We start from the raw sequence: 26,457 nt of genomic DNA on the forward strand, positions 1-26,457 counted from the left end.
CCATCCTCAAGTGTATCGAACTTTTGCCGGGCATTGTTTTGGTACGGATCTTTGATCTATGACTTATATCACAGACATCATGGTTGCTATCTGTGGGCTGAGAAAGGGTTCCCAGAGGTTGCATCAGCTCTGCCTCCTTTGGGATGACCAGTTTCTGCGTCCTTGAGAAGATCCAGTGAATACTCAAGGTTGGTCATCGTTGTCGCTTTGGAAGCTGCCCCGCCCTTTCAGAGTGGAAAGATGTCTCCTCTATAAATAGGAATCTTCGCCATTCTACGAGGCTTGTTTTGCAAGGTTCCAGTGAAGCGTATTATCTCAGCCACAATGTACAGACTGGTAAGTGTGAGGGAATGTGCCCACGAACACACACTCTTCTTGCTTGTATACTATGTGTCCCAGGAATCTATGGAACAGGCGAACGACAACGAGTCCTCTGCGGAAGTTGTGACTCGAGAGGGCTCGACCAATGAACGCGTCTCGCTCTCTCCCCTTTTCTATCGTTTTGTGCAGCGTTGCTCCACAGATTCCCGAGACAGAGTATAGCATCTTAGGGCGCCAAGTTGGAGCTACTCTTGCGGCACCAAGAACGCAATCGCAATGTGCTTCTGAGAGTGCTAACAATTAACGTCGAATGAATAGTCTCATTAATGTCTTTCTTTAGGATCAGAGGGAAAAGTTTTCAACGATTTACACGGACAGACCTCCATGGTGTAGTAGTTAGCGTTAGTACTCGAATTAAAGACATTCTCAAGGATGGAGCAAAAGTTTGACATAGCACTTTATGTTCACGTAGGCTAATCGGAACTTGGCATACAGTTGAAAGTGGTGTCCGAACCAATGTGACTTCACTGGGAATCAAACTCGAGACCCTCTTGATCACAATACTTTAGCGTAACTTTGTATTTCCACGTTGCCAAATATTTTAAGTGCCATGATGTATCTAATGTTACTCGAAAATTAAATTAAAATTATGATTTTCTCATGATAAAGGTAATATTAGTCCTACATGCTCATAGTTCATATATTTAAAAGCATATTAATTTGTAATAATTGTTCGAAGCTCATTATAGGAAAGAAATTAAATTATAAGTGATTGTCAGTGTGATATGAATACAGTTTAAGTGTAATGTACAAATGTTTCGTATAATAAGGCAAAGAACAATTAACAAAAAATTTAAAGCGGCATAAATTATTTTGATTGGCCTGTATTTGTCGATGCAGCCAAACAACATTTCATCATTTTAATGCTGTGATATCTCCGAAACTATGAATATGAAATTTGGCGAGTTGAAAGTCTACAATCAATCGATACCAATCGATATATATATATATATACATGGAAACTTACAATTCAGTAAGTAGAACCATCAACAATCGATATATTGCCTAATCGTCGATATTTAAGAAGAAAATAAAGTTATAAACACGTAATTTGGTGTAAAGAAAGATATATCAACTTAATTTAACAAACTTTTCCCAAATGAGCCAAGAATAGAACCATTTGATATCTGTGATTGCTCGAATCTTAGCGCAAAGTTATAATTTCATGGACTGAAAGAGATTGTATCTAGTAGAACGGGATATTTAAAATCTCGATCAATCTCTCCGTCCGTCTGTCAATGGGAGTAGAGAATTGACAATTGACAAGGTATTCGTAACAATTAAAAACAGAAATAATATTTTTTTTGCAAAATGCTGATAACTTATACATTTTTTTTAAAAAAAATAATCCTATCTCAATTTGGCTATTTTGGATAGTAGGAATGCTACAATGATAAAATTTTGTGTAATTAATTCTAATACTAATTTACTATTATATGAATTACGGTCATTAATAGTTAAAAATCAATAAGAAATTAACCGAGGGATATGCCACAGAGCAAATTGCGGTTACATAGTAAACGTAGTTCAAATTTGTTTTATGTTTGTTGCGGGGGGAGGGGGAAAGCTGGTAAACTCCGGGATTTTTTTGTCCCTGATCCTTTAAATATTAGTCACTGGAATTATATGTAAAAAATCTCATTGTATGAAAGTTCTGGATTAGAAGAAAATAATTCGAAATTATTATGTGGCTATTGTACGAGGGCAAATCAAAATTATGCTCGAGTGTTTCTTCAGGAACATCACGTAAGTGATGATCCACTTTGTTATTTAGTTTACGTTTGAGTCAAATGTTCTAGTGTAGCTTGTTTTTAAGAATTCGTCTGTGTCCTTGCAGGTTGTCGTCCCTCTCTTCTTTGCCCTTGTGGCAGCAGCACCAGCCGGCCACCACATTCCAGGGATCTCAACCAACCTCGTGGGACCAGCAGTCGTGCAGGCTCCTGTACAGGTTGCCGCCGTGAGAACTTACCAAGCTCCCGCCGTAGTCTCGGCTCCAGCAGTCACTCATGTGCAGGCCCCTGTACAGGTTGCCGCCGTGAGAACTTACCAAGCTCCCGCCGTAGTCTCGGCTCCAGCAGTCTCCGCCGTGCAGGTTCCAGCAGTGGTGGCAGCACCGGTCACCAAGACCGTCCATTACGCTAACACCCCCGTCGTCACCGGATACAGCACCCAGATCTACAAACCAAGCGTCGGCGCTTTGGCCACTCCCCTGAACGTCGTCAGCCAGCAGCAGGTCGTCGCCCCAGCCCGCACTGTTGCCAGGATCACCCCTCAAGTCACTCAGGTCCAGCCTGAGTACCATGTCCAGAGGGTGGCAGTGGATGTTCCAGTGGCCCAGCCTGTTGCAGTACCTACACCTGTTGTGAACCAAGTTGAGGTCCGAGCTTCTCCAGCAGTTGTTTCCGCTCCAGCAATCTCCTCCTACGCTGTTCAATCAGTGGTGCCATCTTATGGTGTCTCATCTTATGCTGCCCAATCTTATGCTGTCCCATCTTATGCTGTCCAATCGTATGCTGTCCCATCTTCTGCTGTCGTTTCCGGCCCTGCTGTAACCTCCTACGGTGTCCAATCCGTGGTGCCTTCCTCTGCCGTTGTTTCCAATGTCGTTTCCCCCTCTGTTGTTAACTCTGTTGTCGTCTAAATGAAAATTTAAAGTTAATCTAGTCAATATTTTAAAACCCTTTACCCTTCAAATACATAAACAGTAGGGGAAAACTTTTTCTGTCCTTTGGGAGCCAGTAGCTGAAATGAATGTTGGTGTATGTTGTGGCATTTTCCAATAAATTCATATCAAAACATGGTATGTTTCATTTACTGTATAAAACCTAAATTTTACAATCCATTAGCCATAATTGTTTACTAATTTTTAGTACGTCACGATGTCACTTTAAATTTTACCCAACACAAAATCTTGTCATAATATACTGTACCTAACCGAAGATACGTCAGTATCAAGGATTACGATAAGACAAGGATTCTCTGTAGTGTTGGGTATAGTCATGAAAAGATGAGCTCTCTAGTAATTATAGCCTAGCGGTTGTTTCACGAAAGGTGTATCGTTCAATAACCATCAACATTAATCATTCCATACACTTAAAACCATACAGTTCTACATTTTGGAGTATAGATGTACGCACAATTCATTATTAATTCTATTGAAGAAACAAAGTCAAGAACATTTTTGATCCTGGAAGTTTCAGAAGATGATGTCACATTTCATACGTCAGAGCAACGTCTATAGGTAATAATTATAAGATAAAGTTTTCACTACGTGCAATACTAAAATAGGCAACACGTTCATTTCAGTAGTTGCCCTAAAAAATATTGTATGTACCAAGGAGATCCATACATAAAATTACATTCTGCAGCAACTTCTTCTGAAACATTACATAAAATAACTAGAAAAACTAATTTCGAACCAATAAGGTTTGATAAGTTTGTTTCCTGAAAAACCACGAGAAAGTTGAAGGAAGGGTGTCGGGGTAATGACGCCCACAACACATCCTTCCACACGCAACTGTTACTTTCAATCAAAAATATGTAACAATGTCTTATCGACAAGGTCACAATACGGCAAAATTCCGTAACAACAAAATATTCAAATTATTTCTTAAATAAAATAAAAATCTTACTTTTTTAAACAATGGCGATTTGCATGTCGGAAAAACGCTAGATAACTAGCTTGAAAACAAAAATACTGCTTGTTGCATCTGATTATTCGATTTAATCAAAACTTACGAAATCGTTGTAACAGTAGATTCCAATACACTGAACTACCTTGGTGATATTTTTAATTTTCTGAGCAAAGATGCGGGAAATACAACAGTTAAGATATTCAACAGAAAAAAACATTAACCTTCATTTTAGTAATATCTTGATAGATGGTTCTGAAAGCATCTTTTTACACAATCGTTTTCTTTTTTCAAAGAGTGTTGGAAGCGATTCAGTCCATCTAATTCCATTGTACTTCAAGAAAGGATTATAAAGTGTTTCCTTCTTCAACAAAATAAGGTTAAACATGAAAGCTACAACTTCTAAAAGACAGATATACAGGGTGTCTATAAAGTCACTTAACATTTCAATGAACTAATGACAAATCTTTTCTTTTTTCCAAATGATCTGATAAAATGTACTCTGTAGAAGAGAGAATAGCCGCTGTTTGTGCTCGTCTGCGTGGAGTGACTCGGAAATTCAGAAAACCAGGCCCCACCAGGCTGGCTATTAAGAACCTGGTCAACAAATTCAAGTGAATAGGTAGTGTTGAGGATGAAGAACGTCCTGGTAGGCCAGCCATAACACCACAAATTGTGAAAAATGTACAGGACGCAATCACACGTAGCCCTAACGCATCGACCACGCGACTCAGTATCCATAATCCCAGCAACTACCAACTGTGGCTCATAGCACGGTGGATTGGGGCACACCAAGCTTCTTACTATGCACCAACAGGATGGGGCACCACCCCATCTTGCCATCACCGTTCGTGATCACCTAAACGAAGTTTTCACCGGTAGATGGATTGGTCGTGTCTCGCAACGGGGAGTTGCAGCCCCCCCTCGATCTGACCCCATTAGACTTTTTCATTTGAGGGTTTATCAAGTCTAAGGTGTACGGGGCGAGGATCTACAGCATAGCCCAGTTGAAACAACGAATTACGGCCGCAGTTGCTGAGATTACACCAGCTATGTTGGAGAAGGTGTTTCGGGCTGTGGTGGATTGTTGGCATGTGCGCCTAGACTTGTGGTCACATTGAGTTATACTGATTCTGTGTCCTACTGTGATATATGTTTCAGTACATATTGAATTTTGTACCATAAATCCTGTTCATGCAGAAATGTTAAGTGTCTTTATAGACACCCTGTATTATGTATGAAACCATCCTATGATGGAAAATTTGCATACACACATTTTCGAGTGTGTAATATGTAATGCAATAAAGTTGCAGCCTTTGGTAAATTATGAGATATTGGGAAAATAGGGGTCTCACTGAAACAAGCAAGTAATACCAAATAATTTTATTTGTTTTATTTTCGTGAAAAACAATAAAATTAATGTCAACAGTCTTCTGGTAGGATGTGAATTTGTTGTCCATGCTTCTGTATTCGTTGATGTCGTTTAATAGTGGACCTTAGCGGCAAGGACTGGGCCAGCAACAGCGCCATGTGCGGCGTAGGCTGCTGGTGCAGCGAAGGCAGCTGGTGCGGCGTAGGCAGCTGGTGCGGCGTAGGCAGCTGGTGCAGCGTAGGCAGCTGGTGCAGCGTAGGCAACTGGAGCTGGGGCGGCAACAGCAACAGGAGCTGGTGCAGCTACAACAGGAGTACGAACCTCGACCTGACTGACGACTGGGTGTGGAACAGCTACTGGCTGAGCGACTGGAACGTCGACGGGAACCCTCTGGACATGGTACTCAGGCTGGACCTGGGTGACGTGTGGGGTGACCCTGGCGACGGTGCGGGCTGGGGCGACTACTGGCTGCTGGCTCACCTGGAATGGTGGGGTGGCGAGGGCGGCGGCGCCTGGCTTGATGATCTGGGTGCTGTATCCGGTGACGACGGGGGTGTTGGCGTAGTGGACGGTCTTGGTGACTGGCACGGCGGCGACAGCTGGGGCGTAGGCCCTCACAGCAACAGCCGGAGCAGCGATGGCTGCAGGAGCAGCATAGGCGGCAGCAACAGGAGCTGGAGCAGCAACGACAGCGGGGGCTGCAACAGCATGATAAGCTCGTACAGCTGCTGGCACCCCGGCGGGGGTAGCCATGGCAGCGGCGAAGAGCAGAGGAAGTACGACCTGTAGAAGACAATGCAAGAATTGATTAACTGCTTCCGGTAACCTCTACAACCATAAAATACAAACAGTTAACTTCTGAAACAAGCGTTAAAAAATGTCAATATCATTCTTGATTTTTGCCAGGACACGAATACAAGACACCCAGATCTACAAGTTACATGTCGTTGCTTGGTCACCACAAGAGAGTGTAACCTCTCTCTCCCAACTCCTTCCTCATTTCTTTATTATGTAATAATATCAAAACTTCTCTACTGGTGATTTCGGAGTCTGGTCTAGGTATTATTATTTTTTGTTTAAGTCCACTCGATGCACATATAGGCTAATTGGCACTGGGCTTACAGTTTAAAGAGGGATTCGAGTGTTCTTTCATCAGTATTTCAACTAACCATCATTCATTCATTAGCAGAAAAGATGGTGTAACACAAAACGCTTATCTTTGCTACATTGCACAATTTGCATTTACACAACATGACATTGTATTGCTTTCGGTACAAAGAACATTTTTCCACTACCGTTACTATGGAGCTATGAAATGAGCTGACGAAGAAATAACAAAAAACGAAAAGAAACATTTCCGTGTGCCGGGTGTCGAAATCATGTACCCTCGGAACAAATTTCATTGGGATTGCATAGTTGGGTTAGCAGTTGGATTTGGATTTCCTTCGTTTATGGTAACGTAGCATGGCTGAGGTCAACGCGTAAATGTGTGCACAAGGATTAATACGATTTCAATGATGTTAACAGGCATCGAATTCATGACTCATTACAGAGGCACCTGGTTTTTTAATTGCAAGTGAACTTAGAATGATCACTTCGCACAGACAATAGTTACAACTGTACACTACAAGCACAGTGAACAATAACATTTTGGTTGATTTGGTATTTTAAGTCCACTTTATGCACAGTAAGACTAATCGGGACTGGACCTACAGTTTAAAGTGGGATCCGACATAGTGGTGCCTCCAGCGGGTATCGAACCCGGGAACTCTTGATTAGAATTCAACGACGCTACCACTGCGCCATCGGGGAGGTCATTAAATCATAAAGAAATATAAAATATATCCGCACATTAATTTTTCATTACTTTTTTCTAAGTATGTATAAATAATGATTGAATGTTACAAGAAAATCCTCAACCTACATTACAATTTTAGTAGAAATTAATCCTTGTCAAAAGGGACATGATTGAAGGAAAAATGCATGAATTAACTGAAAATACTTTCACGGTTCATTATACATCATATTTTTTGTCAGCTTTTAAAAACTTACCTTAAATTGTATCTATCATAAACGGTTTGTGTGATTTGACATAAATTAGTTATTATAGAACAGCAGAAACGAATTTTAAACGCGCATTATATTCAAATTACGTCCGTTTGAAATTCATTCTTTTAATTCCCAAAGCAATAGTAAGTTGCATGTGAATTAGCTGTTCATTTGCATCCAGATCTTTGCATAAGTATCCTGATTTTGCAAACCAACTTTCGATTTAGATTCGTTTAGCTCAAAATACCATATTGTAAAATCATTTTAGAATATAGTCACATAAATAACCAAAGAAAGCTTGTTTTAAGGGATATCAGCAAATTCACTCTTCGATGGATTGCAACATTAAATATAAAAACGTACTTCCTATTGTAAGGATTAATTTAAACGTATACGATAATATGTAAGAACATGGTTAAACATTACAAAAAAGAAGAAAAATGTGTTTTCCGAATATTGCTATTGTACCGGTACATAACCTATGCAGAAACAAGGAATTCTGGGTTTGATTTTAACATTTAAGTATTGCCTGCTTTCGAATTATAGCAACGTAACAAAGATACTTCGGACTGTTGTTTTGTGTAAAATGTTTGAGTACCTACAATCTCTTCGAAAAGTGCTGTACTAAAATGTATCTATCGATACTTTGTGATATATGGTGTATGGAAATAAGCAAAAGAATTGTGAAAGTAATGCAAACACCTATAATTATTATAGAATATAGTCTTTTTAGTTAAGTTATACTTTTACAAAGCAGCAACGATTATTGGGAAAAGCTGCAAGTACAATGTGAATTGATATCAGGAAATCTTGTCAAAGAATTTGTTGAAACCTGTTGAACTCTCAGATATCTAACTGTACTCACCAAACTGTGCATTTTGGCTGTTGCTAGGATTGAGAGACAAGTCAGAAGTCTGGAATGAAACTGTTGTCCCAAGGTATTTATATTAGATTTAAGGAAGTATCCGGGCTGGGCGTGGTACCAAAAGTGACCGGCTCGTTTGACCCTGACTTAGCGCCACGAGTTGCCGGAGTCTGTTCTCTACGGTTCCCGCGGCAACGGTAGAGACACCCTTTGTGCTCATAAATGAAAACATTCCTTTTTTATGCTTCTGACCTTTGCTGTTTAATTGCATATTTGCTCAAGTTCTTGTCGGATTTCGGACTCGATAGATCCAGAAGGGGCTAATTGTCAAGCTGCAGTTGTGCTCTCTGCATAATAATCACCAGTTGGATTTGGCTTTTCTTCGCTTATGGTAACGTGGCACGGCTGAGGTTAACGCGTACACGTGTGCTCAAAGATTAATGTACTTTCAATGAATCGAATTCATGACCCGTTACAGAGGCACCTGGTTCTTTAATTGCAAGTGAATGTAAAATGGACAATTCGCATTGTCGTGGCGGAGTGGATGCCACAGCGCGCTATGATGCGAAGAGTCCCGGGTTCGAATCCCGAACTGGCCATTGGTGTCATTTGTGAGTGTTCCTGCATCAATTCATCTTATCATCACACACCCTCATTTTCGCGATTAGCCAAAAGTGGCATAAAAGCGTAGTAAAATAAACGAAATGAAATAACCATACATCCCAATTGTCACATCTCGGGAACTGTTCGATCTAGAGTCTAGCTGTCTTGATAAACAATCAATATCACAAGTGGCTGCGATATCTGCTTTGCTTCCCACCCTTATCCCTGCAGAACTGAATAAAGAGCCCTAAATCAATCGAGTTTTGTATTTTTTCTTTGTACTACGACCACGAATACTTGCCTTTGCACGTACAAGACTAAATTGAATTTCACCATCAGAACAGCAACGTTATTATGAAAAAAAAAAAAGAAGAAGAAATGAGAAAATAATAATAATAAAAATACACGACGAAATACTAAGGTAGACAACCTGCTAGTGTTTCTATGTGAAAAAAAGCTGGGCAGTTTCTAGTTTCTACATGCCAACAATTTTTGCATAATATTGTTTGTATTTTTAATATTGTGTTAATTTTTGAGTGGAGAGAAAAAAAGTTTGACACTAGATAAATAGAACTCCTTGTTTAATGTTAAAGACTCCTTGCACTACAATGTAAATGATGATTCATATAAATTTTTATTCTTTGCACGCACAGAAACAAGTTTCAGTAGGAAATCTTGTGCTCTGAACGTGATCGCCTACATTAAATATCACCTGACGTGTCGATATCTCAGGAAGTATAACAGTTAGAAAGATGCAGAAGCTTATGAAGTTACAGCACGGAGTACATAACATGCAAATCGGTTCTATCCATGCATTTCAACAACGATGCTGTGCAGTGGCGGCAATTGGGTTCCAAAACTAGGGGAAGAAGGTGTCAAAACTGTGGGGGGGGGGGATGACAGTTTACTTTCCCTTGGTAGATAAAGTTTATCATAGTGCGGGGGGGGGGGCAAAAGTGGCACAAAGTGGAGGGCAACTACTCCTCCCCCTTATCGCCGCCACTGATGCTGTGTGTATAATAAGGTGCAGTATGTACATTTCATGCACATATAGGCACAATGTTAACTTATGTCCTTCACTTTTTCAATCATTCTTTCGTGCTTTAACAAACACATATAGACCTACCTATAGATGGCACTTTAGTCAAATTCACACACAAATATTACCATATTTTTGGAAATTCTTCGGAAGTCAACTGATAATTTTAAAAGCACAGCCGTCATATGCCTCTCATGATAATCTACAATATATATATATATATATATGCTTTAACACTCGTATGAATCTTGGTTAGTTTAAAACTATAGAAATAAAAATTAGATACAATGCAAGTGTAAAATACGCTATTACCAACTACAGCTCAATTTAATATTCACAAATTGAATAAGGTAGGTGAGCCAGAGGTGGTCATAGTTAAGCTTCTAGGGCAATTTACAAATCTCCAATGAGAGATAAATTTATGACATTTTAAGAAATAACTCTTATATCTGATTAACAACATGTATCATATAAATATTTTGTAAGATTGCTTGTAACTTTTTTTAAAAAGATAATTTCAAAAACATTACATCTGTTTCCAAGGTGGTCCATGGATACCAAAGGTGGCCCGCCCCACTGCTTATAGTTTCGTAGAAAATGTTGCTTGTGCTCAAGAAAGCATATTTATTATTGTTCATTTTTGTTTGATTTATTAGAGATATTGTTAGTCTCAAACTTTTGATTGGTGACATGCATTATGTATAGTAACGACGCATAACCGACCTCCGTGACGGAGTGTTAGCACAGGACATGTGATGCCAGTGGTCTCAGGTTCGAATCCTGCATGGATGTTCTTTGTGAGTCTTCATCAATTTCACCATATCACTCATCACGATTACCCAAAAGTAAAATTATTGAACTTCTCCTCGGAGTGATATATCAATCAATGATAAATGTACACTCCATTAACATGTCCGTCAAAGGAAAGAAAATTACATCGAAAGTTCAGATACTTATTGACCGACCCTCGTATGTAGGATGATTTCCCCAAACTTCCATCTCTTGGCATTTTAGATTTCAATTGTCCTAACATTGAGGAACATTTCTGGAAAAAAATACTTTCTGTAGTATTTAATTCCGGGTTGGAGCAAATATTTTAGGTAATTCCACCCTACTAATTGTCTTCGAAATAAATTAAAGAAACACTTCCCCAAAAGAATTATCACTGAAGAATTTAACAGGTATCTAAACCCAACATATTAATAACATTTAGTGATTCATGCAAGTCTGTGGAAATTGAACATTATTAGGTAATCTTAAATAATAAAACGTATTTTAATGTTAAAAAAAGTGTAAATTCCAGAGGCGAGTGTAACCTGTTCCATGACAGATGGTGGCCCGCCATGGGCCACCTTACGAACTCGTCTCTGGACTACGTTTCTCAAAATAAATAGCCAGCCCCCAGCCCCCATGGCGGAGTGGTTAGCACTTCGTGCTGCGACGCCAGGGGTCCCGGGTCGAATCCTTGCCTAGGCATGGATGTTTGTGAGTCTCTATTTATCAATTTCATCACATCATCATTCATCCCCATTTACGCAAATTAGCCAAAAGTGGCACAAATATCAAAGTAAAATAATGCAAATCAATCAATCAACAAAAGTAGGTATCGTTTCTTTGACACAAAAAAACATTTTTACAATGTAACTGTGTGTTCAAAAAGATAATTAAACGAGCTTTCAAAATATGTATAAAATATTAACTTTCGTTAATTTCAAGGACGTACACACACACACACATTTCTTACTTACTTGAAAATAACAACGACAAATAATCTGCTCGATCATCGACACAATAACTTACATAAAATGGCTGCTGGCAGCCCGAGACAGTTTGTTTTCTGCATAGTGCACCAGATGGGGACTGGGTACATTGATGTGCCATTTATTAACTTTGCTAAATACTAATATGATTTTCGTGAGGTAGGCCACCTTAGGAACTATGGCCACCTTTGGCTCACTTACTTATATAAAAAATATTATTAATAAAAAATCTTTCTTTCCTTAGTGGTTAAAATCTATAACTATAGACAGCAAATATTATTATCCAAATACTTAACGATTATAACTTCAAACAAACATGCATGGTGTGGCTACATGAACTATTTGCAAAGACCTAAGTTCTGAATGAGTCAAAGTCTTTTGAATCTCATTACCTATTTGTTACAAGAAAAGAGAGAATACCAATATATTCTTATTTATTATATAAAAAATTTCGTTTACATTATACATATCCTGTCTAAAATACTTGTGATCGGGAAGTGCTTTCCATATTCTGAACAGAAATCACACTTTATCTATTTTTAAGCTTTCATGATGTAGAAGATATTTTCATTAGAAATGTCAAACCACACAACAACATACATTTTTCCATGAAATTTCTAACACAATATCACTATTTTTGAGAGATTTCTTGAAATCAATTTCTCTCTTACGCTTCACAACGTCAACTGAATAATTTCTAATATCTTGAATTATCCTTAGGACTGGTTCTCTGTTGATTTACGCCGCTAGCTTCCACAGACTGACTGACGGCGGGCGCAGGAGGGAATTGTACTGGTCGAACCGAAAGTCGATTGTCTGTGTCGTTGTCTGTGGAGACACCTGGCGGTGGGGTTACACCCGCGGCAGTTTCAAGTGGACCAACAGGTTCAACTATTCCTGCGACTGTCAGTACCGGCTTTGCTCCTTGGAAATCCGGTATTTTGCTTGGTTGAAGAGGCGATACTTGGGCCGTGACGGAAGGGTACAGGGAAGGGTACAACGCGGGTCCCTGTCCGGACGCCGGACCTGGGAAAGAAACGGCTCCAGCAAAAGGTTGCATTTGTAATCCTGTTGCATCGAAAGGAGACGGTCCGAACGGACCATTTCCGTACGAAGCCGGTAGCGACAAATTAGTGAGCCTTCCTGGAAAGTGCGGAGATAGGAGCTCTGACGTCAGCGTGTGCGTCGAAGTGCGAGTAGATTTCAGAAGAGAGCCTGGATATCCATAGTAAGGACCGATCGGGAATACTGGAAAGGGCGGGAAGGGTAGCGGAATTCCGTAAGGTCCATATATCGGATGAGGAGGTACATCTGGCGAAACGACGGCCGGAATAATCCCCAATAAACTATGGACGGCAATCACCTGGAAAGAGAACAAAGTTCAATCAAAGAAAATATATTTAAGTCAAAACTCTGGCCTCACCGAGAAGTTTATACGACATTAATCAAGGGGTCTCAGGTTTCATTCCCGCTGCAGAGGCAGACAGGATGTAGGGGTGGAGATGGCGGTGCAGAGTTTACTGTGAGGGAGTGTGATGCGTATTTAATCGAAAAACACCTATAATTATATATAGTGCTCGAATGGAAATTTTCATATTAGGATGAGGCTAAGCAGATAGGAAGAGAGTACTAGTGAGAAAATGTAAAGAGGCCAAGGAAATAGAGAAGAAAAGGGAAGAAAACACAATGAACTGGAATGGGGAACTGAAGATAAACAACAATGGAAGAAGGTGTTAGAAAGAATGAAATGAACAAGAGCGAAGGAGGAGAGAAGAAGGAAGAGGAATGAAGAAAGAAAGGATAAGGAAAAATGAGCGTGAGATAAAGAGTCCAACCACGTTCCAGATGAAAGGAAATGTTTATCTAAATCGCCTGTCAGGTGAAACAACAGTTGACAGGAGAAGGCCACCTGCTGGAACACCTGGAAAGGAATGTTCCAGATAAACAACTTTCTAATAATCTTGTGTCTGGAGGGAAGTGATTTTTGTGCTCCCTGTTTTGTATTTTATTGCATTTGTATTTGGTACAGAATCTGAAGAAGACCTTGCTAGAAGCTTGAAACGTAACGTTTAGTTTATGTTTTAAAATAAAATAAATTTTGCCTTGGCCAGCATATTGGATTTTTTGGAGATTATTCGTGTTTTAAAAAAAATGTTATTGCTATTATTATTACATAGTACTTTTCAGGAAAAACCCTCATTAGATTAAATTAAATTATTATAGTTTGCAGTTGGATTATACTTAATCCAAACATTTGTTTTTCATCTATTTTGACGAATACACAGCGACTGTTTGCTCTACATACATAAAGACAGTTCAATATTAAGACATATCTACGTAACAAAACATAGAAAATAATCAAAATGTAACGTGTTAAACAAGGCAATAACATCCTAAGAAAAGCATAACATAAATAATTTCGTTAAGAAACTTATACAGAAGGCCAACTAAAACAGAAATAAATAACTTATTTTGTATCGCATTTGAAAGAAATTGCTCTTGCATGCCAGTTAAATAACAACAGTTGCATTTGCAATGATCAGTTTGTACCAGTAGGGCCAACTCATTTAAATATTGTGTGTGTATGTGTGTATGGGGTATTGGCATGGACGATATTGTTTCTTTTTAAGAATATGGGGGAGGCAGGGTGTGTCTTGTCCCATCTCAAGGACGGCCCTACGGTAAATGAATGTTCCCTCAATACAACATATGTGCACCTTTGTTTGTATGATATTTAATGTTATATTAAACGCAGTTGTTCTCCAGGCAAATATTTTCACCTCCCACTCTCATTTATTTTCCTGCTGCCGTTACCGAATAGGGATGGTACCTTGCACAGGTCTCTATTTCAACTGTCTAATCGAGACGAGATTAGCTCTCCTAGAGTATCGTCTCGTTCAAGAATTTAGTAACTTACAATGAAAACGACATGAAAATTTCCTCGCTTTACTACGCGACTTATACCGATATGTCAAGGAATCGCTTATCTCCTCGTCTATAGATGAAGACTTCTTTCTCTGGACGGAGGATGCAAAGTTTTCTCTCTCTTTATAGAAATGAAATTTTTAGCACGTCACCAGTTCAAGCTCTCCAAGTTTGCATTGCAGTTGTACCTGACGAAATGACATTCATAATAAATGTTACACTTTACAATCAGTGGCGGCGATTGGGTTCCAAAACCGGGGGGGGGGCAAAGATAGTATATTTCTGTTTGTATATAAGGTTTATCATAGTATAGTGCTATGGCAAAAGTGGCGAAAAGTGAGAGGGGGCAACTGCCCCGCCTCGCCCCCCTAATCGCCGCCACTGTTTACAATTACACCATTTGTAAGGCTGCAAGCAACATTTCTGCTCCCGAGGATATATCGGAGTGAGGAGACTTTTAAATAGGCCACTGTCAGAACTATACAAGATTATTTAAAGTGAAGTAGCGGAAAAGTAATTATTTAGAGCTTATTTGTTAACTGTGGCCACACTGGCAGGGATTTATTCAAAATTCGCTTGTAGGTGGGTGTAAAGTTAAGCTTAGAGCCAAAATGACCATGAAATTGGGTCTTATTTTTAAAAGGGCTGTTGAGGAAATTTTGTCGGGGGGTTCGAGAAATCACTGCAGCCGGGGAGGGAAGATCAGCCGATTTTACAATGGAGTTTCTTCCTTTGGAGTTCTGTTACTTGATGCTTGTCCCATCCCTGCCTGCAAAGGCGCCAGCAGGATTTCTTCTTAGTTGGGGGAGGGGTGGGGGGCAGAGTTAGATTTTTCACATCTTGGCCTTCAATCATAGAAACTTAAATTTTGCTATCATTGTTATTATTATTTTAAAATCATAAAATTGATATTTAAAATACTTTGGCGTTGTTCAGACTTGAGTCCACCATTTAAATTAAAACTGATTCGACTTACAGCGTCTACAAATTGTTTATGAATAGTTATTTGTCTCCTTGTGCTTTTCACGAAGCACAGATATTAAACAGATGCCACTTAATCTGTTCTCCTATACGTGTCAAGAGATACCGTGAAAAAAAAGACAAAGTAATTCAAAATGACTACGTGTGAATTGTCATGGTCAGATCCAGACTTCGGGAAATTATTTCCCGAATTTTCGGGATCCCGAACAGTCCAGATATTCCAAAAGATCGTATTTAATTCTTGGAATTACAAGTGTCTGAAATTTCTTGAAGTTAACAGTTTTGATTATATGTATAAGTGCAAAAACAATCACTTAAGGTGGCTGTTGAATTCGAGATTATCACCGCGTAGGTAAAATTCGAAAATTACCGTCCCGAAAAGTCACCGACCTAGTCGGAAAATAGCGAGTGTTTTTTCAGTTACGAACGTCGGGATTATGAAACTTTCCTTCCCAATCCCAACCCGCACAGCTCTAGTTAAGGCAGTCAACATGATTCTAATGTCTGGTGGTCTGGTGAAAATATTCTCTCGTTACTTTGTTGGACATTTCAGTTAGTTGCTTTAACTTTCAGCCTTTATATCAGAGAAAACCACATTATTTGTAATAAATATCGCTACAATTTCACCATTCGAATTACATGAACTTTTCCTAGATATCTCGGGGGGGGGGTCAGAGGGTTCACTTGCCCCCCACCCCTTTCATTCCTGCCTGCTATCTTCGAGAACTTACGAGAGCGTATAACTGAAGCCATCACACATGTCGATGGGGAGATGCTGGGAATAGTATTTCCAATTGTTTTTGTTCCTGCATGCCACTTTTCTGCATTTTTTGGTTAATCGCGACGGTGATGAAGTGCAGGACACTATTTGAGCAAATTCATGGAAAGTGGGAATATTTGAAAGTTTTTCTTAGCCAGATTGTATGGATCCAACGAGTATATTGTTTCACTTTTGTTTTAGCATGCCGATTTGGTATTGAACTTGAGTTTGGATCATTCGTAACGCCCGTAACAATACAAATGTGTTTTTATTATCGAATTTAAGAATGTTTAAAAAAATAAGCACATTGACGATTTACTTTGTTCTTTATACATAACGCAATATACAATTCACTGTATTAAAGTTCATTCAGGAACCAAAGTTTTTCATTTCAAGCTTTCCACCTGCAAAGACAGTTCACAAATTTCGTAGCACCAATGAGAGCACATTTCGTCAATTTCTCCAACAATGTTCTATTTTAGTTTATGTAAGTTTGGCTGCAGGAAGTTACTGATGTACAACCACTGTTTATGTTACAATTGAAAAAGAAAAGTAAGGCACACTAACTTTCGAGTTCAAAAATGGAGGGAAAATGTAACACTGTGACTAGTGGATTGGTTCATTTCTCATCAAATGGCGATGTTACTCGTAGCCCATGATAAGCTACGTCCATGCATTCAATAACTGTTTATGAACCACAAACGTGAAAGCAAAAGGCAATATTTCCCATTTGACTTCCTCGTTACAACTCACTAGCTTCTTTTGCAACATCGACCGTAGCAAATCACCAATATTCAATGAGTCTCTGTGCAAAAATACGTAATTAAACACTTACCAGCCAGTATCCCATGCCTCTCGCATTGTTCCGTAACTTGTATGGTCTGAAAAGTTTTCCCTTCAATTCTCACAGAAAGAATAGGTTCAGAAGCTGAAGCAAGGCTACGTCCTTCGCAGAAATTGCCCCGTGACGCATCCTCCTGTGAGAAAACAAGAATCATACGCCATCGGTGCGAAGTTGCAGATCCTACTAGCGCCGTAAAAATTACTAACCCTGTCTCATATTTCGAGCAGCGTTTTTTATCTCTTGCTCTCACGTAACCCTAAATTTCATGCATGAAACAACTAATTCCATTTGCGTAGGAAGGATATATCATCTCAACTGTCGTAAAAAGATAATCCCTGGAAAAGTTTTGAAGCTGGAAGTGCGTTTTACAATAATGTCACGCGTCTGTAATTTTGTTTTCAGTGTTGTGTGTACAGTACTCACTTGACCTTCAAGGCCGGGAGCATAACCGGGGATATATGCCCCATTTACATTACACTATGGACTTTTTAATGAAGCATATTCAGCAAATAAATATATGACACTGCATTTATGTGCACGAGACCGTGATGTGCTTTTTTAAATAATAAACAAACTAGGTTGTTGTCCTCTTGCTTGGCACAATGCTTCTATGCTAATGAATGTAACGAACTACGCTATTTTCTACAGCGTAGTTTCCCCTTGAACTCATATACTTTTAATTCCACAGCGTTCTCAAATATATTACAATAATATTTTGTTTTAGTGCATATTGTACAGTGTATAAATGTACATACAACGAAGAAGTTCCATAATTTTAAAAAAAATATGAATTCATGGTTTTCGACATAATGTACATTTACGTTACAAAGTTCAACGATGGATATTGTTTTAGAAAATACACCAATACTTAGCGGCAAAGGGAAGGGAATATTTCCCAGAGGGAATGAAGTCTCACTTAATATATCTCGAGAGAGCTCTCATCGGGAGGGTAAAGGGGGCTTCCCACCCTAATAGCCTTACATGAAGAGCTTTCAGGATCACATAGAGAGATAAACATATAGAAAGGAAGAAGAAGAATACGAGATAGATATAAAGAGAGAAAGAAGAGTAATCAGAACGAAAGATGCAGAGAGAAAGAAGAAAAGACAGCAAGGAAAAGAGGAACAGAGACAAAGGAAAGAGAGAAACAGGGTAGAAAGATAGATAGAGAGAGAGAAAGAAACAAGGAAAGAATGAGAGAGGACGAAGACCTACAGAGAAGATGAAAGATAACAAGAAAGGGAGGAACAAAGTTAGAACGAAAGAGAACCAGGTTGAAAGAAAGGGAAGATAGGAACAATGGCAGAAAGAAGAAGAGACATTGACAGAGAGAGAGAGAGATAGAAAGTTAGGAAGGTAGGATGAATGAGATAGAGAGAGAAGAAAAGAGAAAAAGCTTACAAAAACAGAGTCCACCTGAAAATAAATTGTTTCCCTTGAGGCTCCCAGAGCGCCTCCCACCCACCCTCAACCCCCTTCAGGCATAGTCACCGATGCCTTCTTTAACGCTGACGTTCGCAAGATTATGATTGCATTCAAGAAATTACACACACACTTTTATTATGTTAAGGTTTATTGCTAGGTGCTCATGTCGATTACTGACAAAGACGTACAATCAAGTTCAAAGATTATTTATTGTATTGACAGCAATGTCCATCAGCATAGTATCGTGCAAAATTCGATGAGTTAGGGCAGGCCCGTACCCAGGATTATTTTGAGGGGGGGAGAGCAAGCCCGAAACCGTGGTTTTATATATATAATTGTCATGAAATATATATCAATTATTAAATAATTAATATTAATTAATTCATATTTATAAACATATATAAACAAATTCATTTGCTACATTTATAAACTAGCAAATTAATTCCTTTAACAATTGGTTCAAAAAGTCAAGAAATTAGAAGATAGGTGAAATATTTCTAATAGCTAAATGTGAGATTTTATTTAATTTTTGCTTTTTATTAATAATGATAATTAAATTTTCATACTTTTATTGTGTTATGTTTCTATAATGGTGTAAATCTATTAATGGTCTCTCGAAAGGAAATATTTCCTTATCAGAGTTGTAGCTAGAGATTTCAGTGCCCTTCGCACTCCCTACACCGAATTTGTACCCCCCCCCCCCCACCTAGATGTAGCTGGCATACTTAGACATTGTAGAAATTTTATTTAACCACTCTTTCCCGTTGAATCCGACGAAAAGAAAACTTAAAATTCAAGAAATGTGGCTAATAAAAGGAAAGTCGGTTGTGCATCCCACATCATCTTCTATCAAGGAGTGTGTGTTATTGTTCAAATCTGCAAACTCGAGTGCAAATTAAAGATAACTAGGTGGATGGACAAAAAATGAGAAACTTTAAGAAGGCATTAGTTTCCTATGAAATTAACATGTAAGTGCTATGTTTTATTCTCGACGACAGGAGGTGAGAAATGGAGGAGAAATAACAGGTCGGTCTAATTTCTGTATTCCAGGGGCAACCCCCTGGACAACCCCCTTTACAGCTACGGCCCCATTCCTTACTAGACCAATTTGATATAATTTTAAAATCTTATCTATGACTCCTAGGTTTTAACCCTACGCTGTTACCAGCCCTAGAGAGAGAGAGAGAGAGAGAGAGAGAGAGAACAAGAGATGTATGCACAATTCACACACGGGCAGACATCATTCTTTGTTCTTCCTTCTTTGTATGTGTTTATCTCATTATTCTTAGTAAAGTATGTTTGATGTCAAAACTAATTGCTTATCTTTGTTGTTATGACACAAACTCTTACCCTCGGAAAATTTTGATGGGGGAAAAGTTTTAATAGAACGAGATGGAAGGTGGGAGAGCCTCCTTTCGCCATGGGAATTCGTACCCTGAATGTGACCACCAACGCTATGGAATGATCCTTATAATGAAGAATGTGTCTGAATGTGAATTAACCAAAAAAAGGACTTTTTCTCATCAAAACTGCAATTCGAAAAAAGTCAGAACAGGGAGTAAAAATGGTGAACTGCCTCGACCAAATTGGAACATTTAGTAGCTCCGCATAAATGGTTATAAAACTAAAATTACTAAATGTAGTAGACTGCAGACTTCTGGAAGAAAATGGAAATTCTTGCAAAATGTTAAAAATCGTCCATGTTATTTTTATAGGGTTTTATATGTTTTCATTAAAAAAAATCATGGCTCGAGGGAGGGCGGCATGGCCCCTTTGCCCTCTCTTGGGTACGGGCCTGAGTTAGTGTCTGTTTTTACAACATAAATAAAATCGGAGTCCTGTCATGTCTTCTGCTCTCAGCTCTGATACGTAATGAATTATTGCCCCCAATTTAATTTTGGTCTTCTTTTCCTATACTTTTGGGTGCGGACAAGCTTTAAGGATTCGGACAGTTTAAAAGTTACCTTCTTTCTAGAAACGTCTGTAAGACTGGATCCTATTCAGGGGTTAGAGTCTTTCACTATCCTTTTTGCCACTGATTTGCAAACATTGTTTCACGTCCCAAGCCCCCTTCATTGTCTTTTCGCTTGGGTCAGATTTCACTTTTTAAATTTATTACCTAGCCTATCTAATTGGAAGCGTTTAGTTTTAATAAGTACATAAGATGCTATACTTTCGTTGGCACCGGATATATGGTCAAGAAAACTGACAAAAAAAAACTTAGCCTTCAAATACTGATTTAGGCTTGTTGTTGCCGATTCAGTTTTTTCATGTATCAAACAAAGAGTGAAAACACCACAAGCTGACATCAACGTTTCGCAGTTGATTGTAAGAAACACCACACAAAGACTACGAACCATAAACTAAGATTGAACGTTTTTTAGAAACTTGTGCGAAGGTTCGTATTAAAATTACAAACCGCCGCAAAGCAGAATGGCACGTTAACCTGTGTCTTTCAACCCTTATTATTGTAACAATATCAGGTACACTTTTTAAATTTATGTAACTATTACAACTATCATTAAAACATATGAAAGATCACAGAAGAAAGTATATTGTGGATTGCATTAGTAGGGGGTGGTGGCCAAAATGGCTAAACACAAATTTAAACATTAGTCGCTGTTTTCCGGCACGGTAGTTAGCGAAGTTGAACATACGAAGTTTATCATCACAACTTTGAAAACAATCCAAGTAATGAATGTTCCAAAGAAGCATTAATTTATCAGATCGATATCTTAGATTTAATAATGGAAACTGTAAAACGTAAATGCATGCATGCCCCGAAATTTTCAAGCCATTGATTTTGATTAGCTATCCCAAACTTTGACTACTATTGTTAGCTTCATTGTTACCTAGTCCGTTTTGTATTACTAATATTCGGAGCAAGAATCTAACCAGAAAATATCCCATAAATCATTTCAAACGATAGACCTTAAATTCTAAATTAACGTCCCAATAATTTAGCAATTTCACATATACAGTGAGTGCACTGGCAATTGACCTTGCTGTACATGTAATCGGTTTTCTGGCGCATGCACTTCCGTGTAAATTTAATGACCGATTACGTAAATTAATGATTTAGTAACATACACGCATCGTTTCTATTGAGGAACTTCAGTGTGTGCCTGTGCCGCTTTCCTGATGATTGACTTGCCTTCCACTGTAATTTAAATAGAGTACAGGGTGTCTCGAAAGCTACTCTCTATTTCTGTGACAGTTTCTTTTTAATGCTTTGCTGTCATAAAGATATGTATCACTCGCAAATTTGTATACTTACAAACAATTCCATGTAATTGTTACATTTTCCATTTTGATACCCATATCACTTATGATGAACGTGGAGGTTAATAGACATAATTGTAACATTTGGGCAGGCGAGAAACCAACGAAATTCCTTGAAAGGAGACACACCGAAAGCGAATATTTTAAGTATCGGTTTGAGGTCTCTAGAAACACTAACAGTCGCCATGTAGAGCACTAATTCCTAGCGACATATACTTTGAGATAAATGCATTTTTCATGTCTTAAACCTATTTTTCGTAATTCCAATTATTTTTCATAGTATATAGTGACTTTTGAGATAAAAAATGTATAACTTTAGAACAATTATTAGAATAACTTTGTTGTTAACGGCTATTTCAATTGTATTACACTATAACTTTCAATGTATAGGAATTTTTTTCCACAAAATAAACACTGTACGTAATCTAGATAACAAGTGTTCTTGTAGGTTTTGACAACTTAGCCTATTTGGAGCACTTATTAGCAGACTTGAAAACATATCAGCCTTCTGTGAGGGTCTTATCCGGCAGTCTGTCTCAACTTTTGATATATCAGAAATAGCAGACTTGGTAGAGTCTGTCCCGTTCTCGGTCTGTTATGGAGTTGTAAATAACTGTCTCGTTCTCGGTCTCGGTCTCGTCTAGACTCTCGGAATATATACGTAATAAGCTAGACACAGCGTGTCACAGTACGAACTTTCACAATGTCTAGAAGTCATTAAGAGAAACAACCTTTCAAAAAAAAAAAAAAACTTTTTTGACTACTTGTTTGGATGATATGAACCCTACATATATGCAACAAGGATACACAGGTGCACATTTACCACCAAAGGATTAACTTTACAAGTACAATAAACAAAACACATTGCCTATCTAAATAATCACACACACACACATACACTTAGCCACCCCATTGCTGTGTCCGAATAAGTCTAATCATAAATCAGCAACTTCTTTACGAGGTGGGGATCTCGATATGTTCTCGATTGCACGCAATTCAAGCCTCGTTCTCGGTTTCGTCTCGACAAGTCTTGAAACGTCTTGTCTTCTTGTCTCGACACAGGCCGTCTGTCACATGTTCTTCAAATGACTCTCCATGATCTTAAAAATAATATTTTACAGTTTACTTTACTTTTATGAGGTTGGACAATTGAAGTAAGTGCAATTTTATCTGAACTGGAGCGTACGAATTGGACAATTGAAGTAAGTGCAATTTTATCTGAACTGGAGCGTACGAAGGTTACATGTTAAAATTTCAAACCGCGGCAAAGTAGACTTTGTCTTTCCCTACGCGTTTTAACAATATCAGGCACACTCTAAATTTCTGTAATTACGTAATACAACTTGAAATATCAATTAAAACATGTGAAGGTTCATCGAAGAAAGTATAGTTTGGATTGCATTAACAAAGAGTGGTGGCGAGCTTAGCTAAACACGGCCTCCCCGATGGCGCAGTGGTTGTGTCGTCGTCTTGTAATCAAGGGGTCCCGGGTTCGATACCCGGTGGAGGCACATAGTGGTTCGGATCCTACTTTAAACTGTAGGTCCAGTCCTAATTAGCCTTACTGTGCATAAAGTGGACTTAAAACACCAACCCAACCCAACTTAGTTAAACACAAATTTAAACAATTTTATACTTTCCTTTCTGCACTTAAATGATAATAGAAGGATGATAATCGCAAAATAATGGCTACTTACATGTCGTTAATTATGAACACTCAATTACGGTAAAATAGATTATTCTGTATTTAGTTTTGACGAAATATTATTAAGAGTGTAATTCAAATGAATAATGATGAAAGGATACATTTTGCCATCGGATCGATATCTTAGATTTAAGGAAGAAAGTTCTGTAGAACATAAATGTATCGAAATAGCTATGAATGTAGTTCGTATTTTTTTTTTTAAAAAAAAAACGATCGTTATATCGTAATCGGAAATGAGATGTATCATTAGCAAATGTGGTGTATAAAGAAAGAATCGCAAACCAGTGTTATGAGATGCACCGAAACCAAAAGCCGGTGCCTAGTCCAGTAGCCAGAAGGTTTTTCTAGTAGGAACACTAGTTTCCTGGGAGTCTGTTTCAAAGCATAACCAGTGAAATGTGCCCAATCGAGAATAGATCTCGTAACCCCTTGATTACAAGACGGTAAGAGAAGCAACCGAGAATAAAATAAAGTTTTTCCAAACAGGTTGCATCCGAACTTAACGGCACATTTTATTACCAGAAATGCCTGTTCTCATAGTTAATCATTTCTTGCAGGAATTTCTGCTTGTTCTCAGGGACGCTTGGTTCGTGTTACCCGGCATGGGAGTTGTAGTTGTGTAACGTACTGAAAAATCACGCGCATCTTAACAAGGAACTCTACACGTCACTCTCATTTCAACATTTTTATATCAAGGTCATTTTGTGTTACTGATGCTTTATTTGCCTTAATTCAATTCAATAGTCGTGTACATACAACACCTGGTACCTGGTACAATACCTTACATAGTTTCAAACAGCCTGTGGATTCACATAGCTTGGAAACCTTGCTGCGCCCAAGGATGCGCAGTTAGGTACTCTTGTGGCCCTTCTGAGCATGCAGCTCAACAGCGGAATACCATCTAGCGGGCGGGACTTTTGTTTGAAACATCAGAATTTAGACTCGCTTCGTAGATGCGTATGAGCAAAGATATTCCGAAAGTAATCAACCTGTACTACTCAGGAATGAAAAAGTGTAATTTCGTAAGGCACCATGTTAACCAGTAGACCACGGAGAAAGTCAAAGAATGATAAAAAGAACCTGCTTATTGTGAGCTTGTGTATATTTTCATTAGCACAGCAATTAGGTGTAAGGAAAAGAAATAATCTTATCGGAAAAAGGTGCCCTGAAATGTCAAAAAATCTTCCACGCGGAACACATACATCACTGTGCATATAGAGTGTCATCTATTATCATAGGTATACGGTACATATTTTAGACCTAAGATTATATGGAATTTGTTGTCTTGATAAAGAGTTCTTCTCCGTGATACAACTTTCAATTCAGATACGAGTAGTTTCTTACAAATCACGACCCCTCGTGTCGGAGTTGTTATCACAGGGGTCCCGGGTTCAAATCCTGTCCTGGGCATGGGTGTTCTTTGTGAGTGTCCCTTCATCAACTTAATCATATCATCACTCATCAAAATCATTGCGATTAGCCAAAAGTTGCAGAGAAGCTACGCCAAATAACAAAAATTAAATCAAAATCAAACGAGCCCTATTCTGAATTTCTATCTTTTTGGTTAAACGGTTTTGCTCTGTTTGATCTGATGGGGTTAAATTGCCTGAGGGCTAATGCACTTAGAAGTTTAATAATAAATCAATCAATCATAGTCGTTGTTACAACTTTTACAATATAATTCAATAGAAACAACAACATACATAATCTAGGTTGGCACGTGCCTTTCTGCATTTCATGCCACAGAATGTCAACAGCTTAAGGAATTTGAGAGACACATACTGCCTCAGTTGCAGTTCCTCAAGAGTATCCTGACATGGTAAGCAAACAGATATATTTACAGAGCATTGAAAGTTGCCTATGTCTAAGCTTGGCATATTTCATAACTGGAACCCCTTTTGACGCTAATCATGTTCATAACGAGGGGTAGGCTAGGAGACTGCACAGATGACACCTTTCAAAATGTTTTTCTTAAAAAGATAACAAAGTCAGAATCGACCCTTGTTCCCATTGAAGACTGTCAAGTGATGAAGTGACCACTAGATACTTTCTTTGTGAGGTCACCACGTGAAAATCGACGACACCATTCAACTCTGTATATGACGTCCCTGTTGAAGCTAAAAATAATAAAACATTACAAATCGCCAATAGGTTGAGTGTGGATTTGAGTCAAAATCATCAGGTCGAATTCCATTTTCAATACGATTTTCCTAATTGCAGTAACCTTCAACTTCCACGTAGAAAATATTTTACTGCTCCCAATAACAATCATTATTTTAAATACCAAAAATTCCTTTTCTTGTAATAACAACCACCGCTAATCAAACAAATAATGTAATTTAACCTCAATATTAAATAACCCAATTTCTCAATATTGTCAATTGAAAAAGAAATTGCAACAATTGCCAATTTTGATAAGATAATTGACATTTTTGCTTCATTGAAAGCAAAGAAGTTAAATTCTAAATATCCTCTATATGAGACATCAATCGGGTTTATAAATGTATTGTAAATTGTACTCAGAATAATGTTTAGTATACGATGTTATTTTTCAAGGCAGAGTTGAATAATTTTAAATTACAATTTGTTCTACTGCACACTCGTATAGTTTAATTACTATTCTTAACCTTTTTTGTTTCATTTGCTTATAGCATGCTTATATTCTTGTAACACACTGCTGGTATTTTCTGCTTCCCAAAGATGTTATAAATGCAAACTACGAATCTTTAAATGAAATCTATATTATTTTTAAATACATTTTTCTTTGTTTCCTCATGTCAAATATATCACAAACCACAGCGTAATTGATTGATTGTACGATTTGCTTTATTTTA

The 26,457-nt window shown here is 38.3% G+C and overlaps 3 protein-coding genes across 3 annotated transcripts; 1 reads left to right on the top strand and 2 right to left on the bottom strand.

The window, feature by feature from the left end:
- The first annotated feature begins 262 nt into the window (after window positions 1–262).
- On the top strand, window positions 263–3,179 carry LOC145998522 (uncharacterized). Its single transcript, XM_083134948.1, has 2 exons — window positions 263–336; window positions 2,219–3,179. The coding sequence occupies exons 1-2, from the start codon at window positions 325–327 to the stop codon at window positions 3,020–3,022; spliced, it is 816 nt and encodes a 271-aa protein (XP_082991074.1). The 5' UTR covers window positions 263–324; the 3' UTR covers window positions 3,023–3,179.
- A 2,211-nt stretch (window positions 3,180–5,390) lies between these two features.
- Window positions 5,391–8,358, bottom strand: LOC145998523 (uncharacterized). The gene is made up of 2 exons (XM_083134949.1): window positions 8,300–8,358; window positions 5,391–6,168 (listed from the first exon to the last, which is right to left on the bottom strand). Exons 1-2 carry the CDS (start codon window positions 8,309–8,311, stop codon window positions 5,497–5,499), a joined length of 684 nt encoding a protein of 227 aa, XP_082991075.1. The 5' UTR covers window positions 8,312–8,358; the 3' UTR covers window positions 5,391–5,496.
- A 3,775-nt stretch (window positions 8,359–12,133) lies between these two features.
- Window positions 12,134–17,404, bottom strand: LOC145998524 (uncharacterized). Its single transcript, XM_083134950.1, has 2 exons — window positions 17,203–17,404; window positions 12,134–13,064 (listed from the first exon to the last, which is right to left on the bottom strand). Exons 1-2 carry the CDS (start codon window positions 17,215–17,217, stop codon window positions 12,399–12,401), a joined length of 681 nt encoding a protein of 226 aa, XP_082991076.1. The 5' UTR covers window positions 17,218–17,404; the 3' UTR covers window positions 12,134–12,398.
- Window positions 17,405–26,457: the final 9,053 nt, after the last annotated feature.

The sequence above is a fragment of the Lepisma saccharinum genome, chromosome 14 (genome assembly GCF_977018435.1).
Source record: "Lepisma saccharinum chromosome 14, izLepSacc3.1, whole genome shotgun sequence".
Lineage (NCBI taxonomy): Eukaryota > Metazoa > Arthropoda > Insecta > Zygentoma > Lepismatidae > Lepisma > Lepisma saccharinum.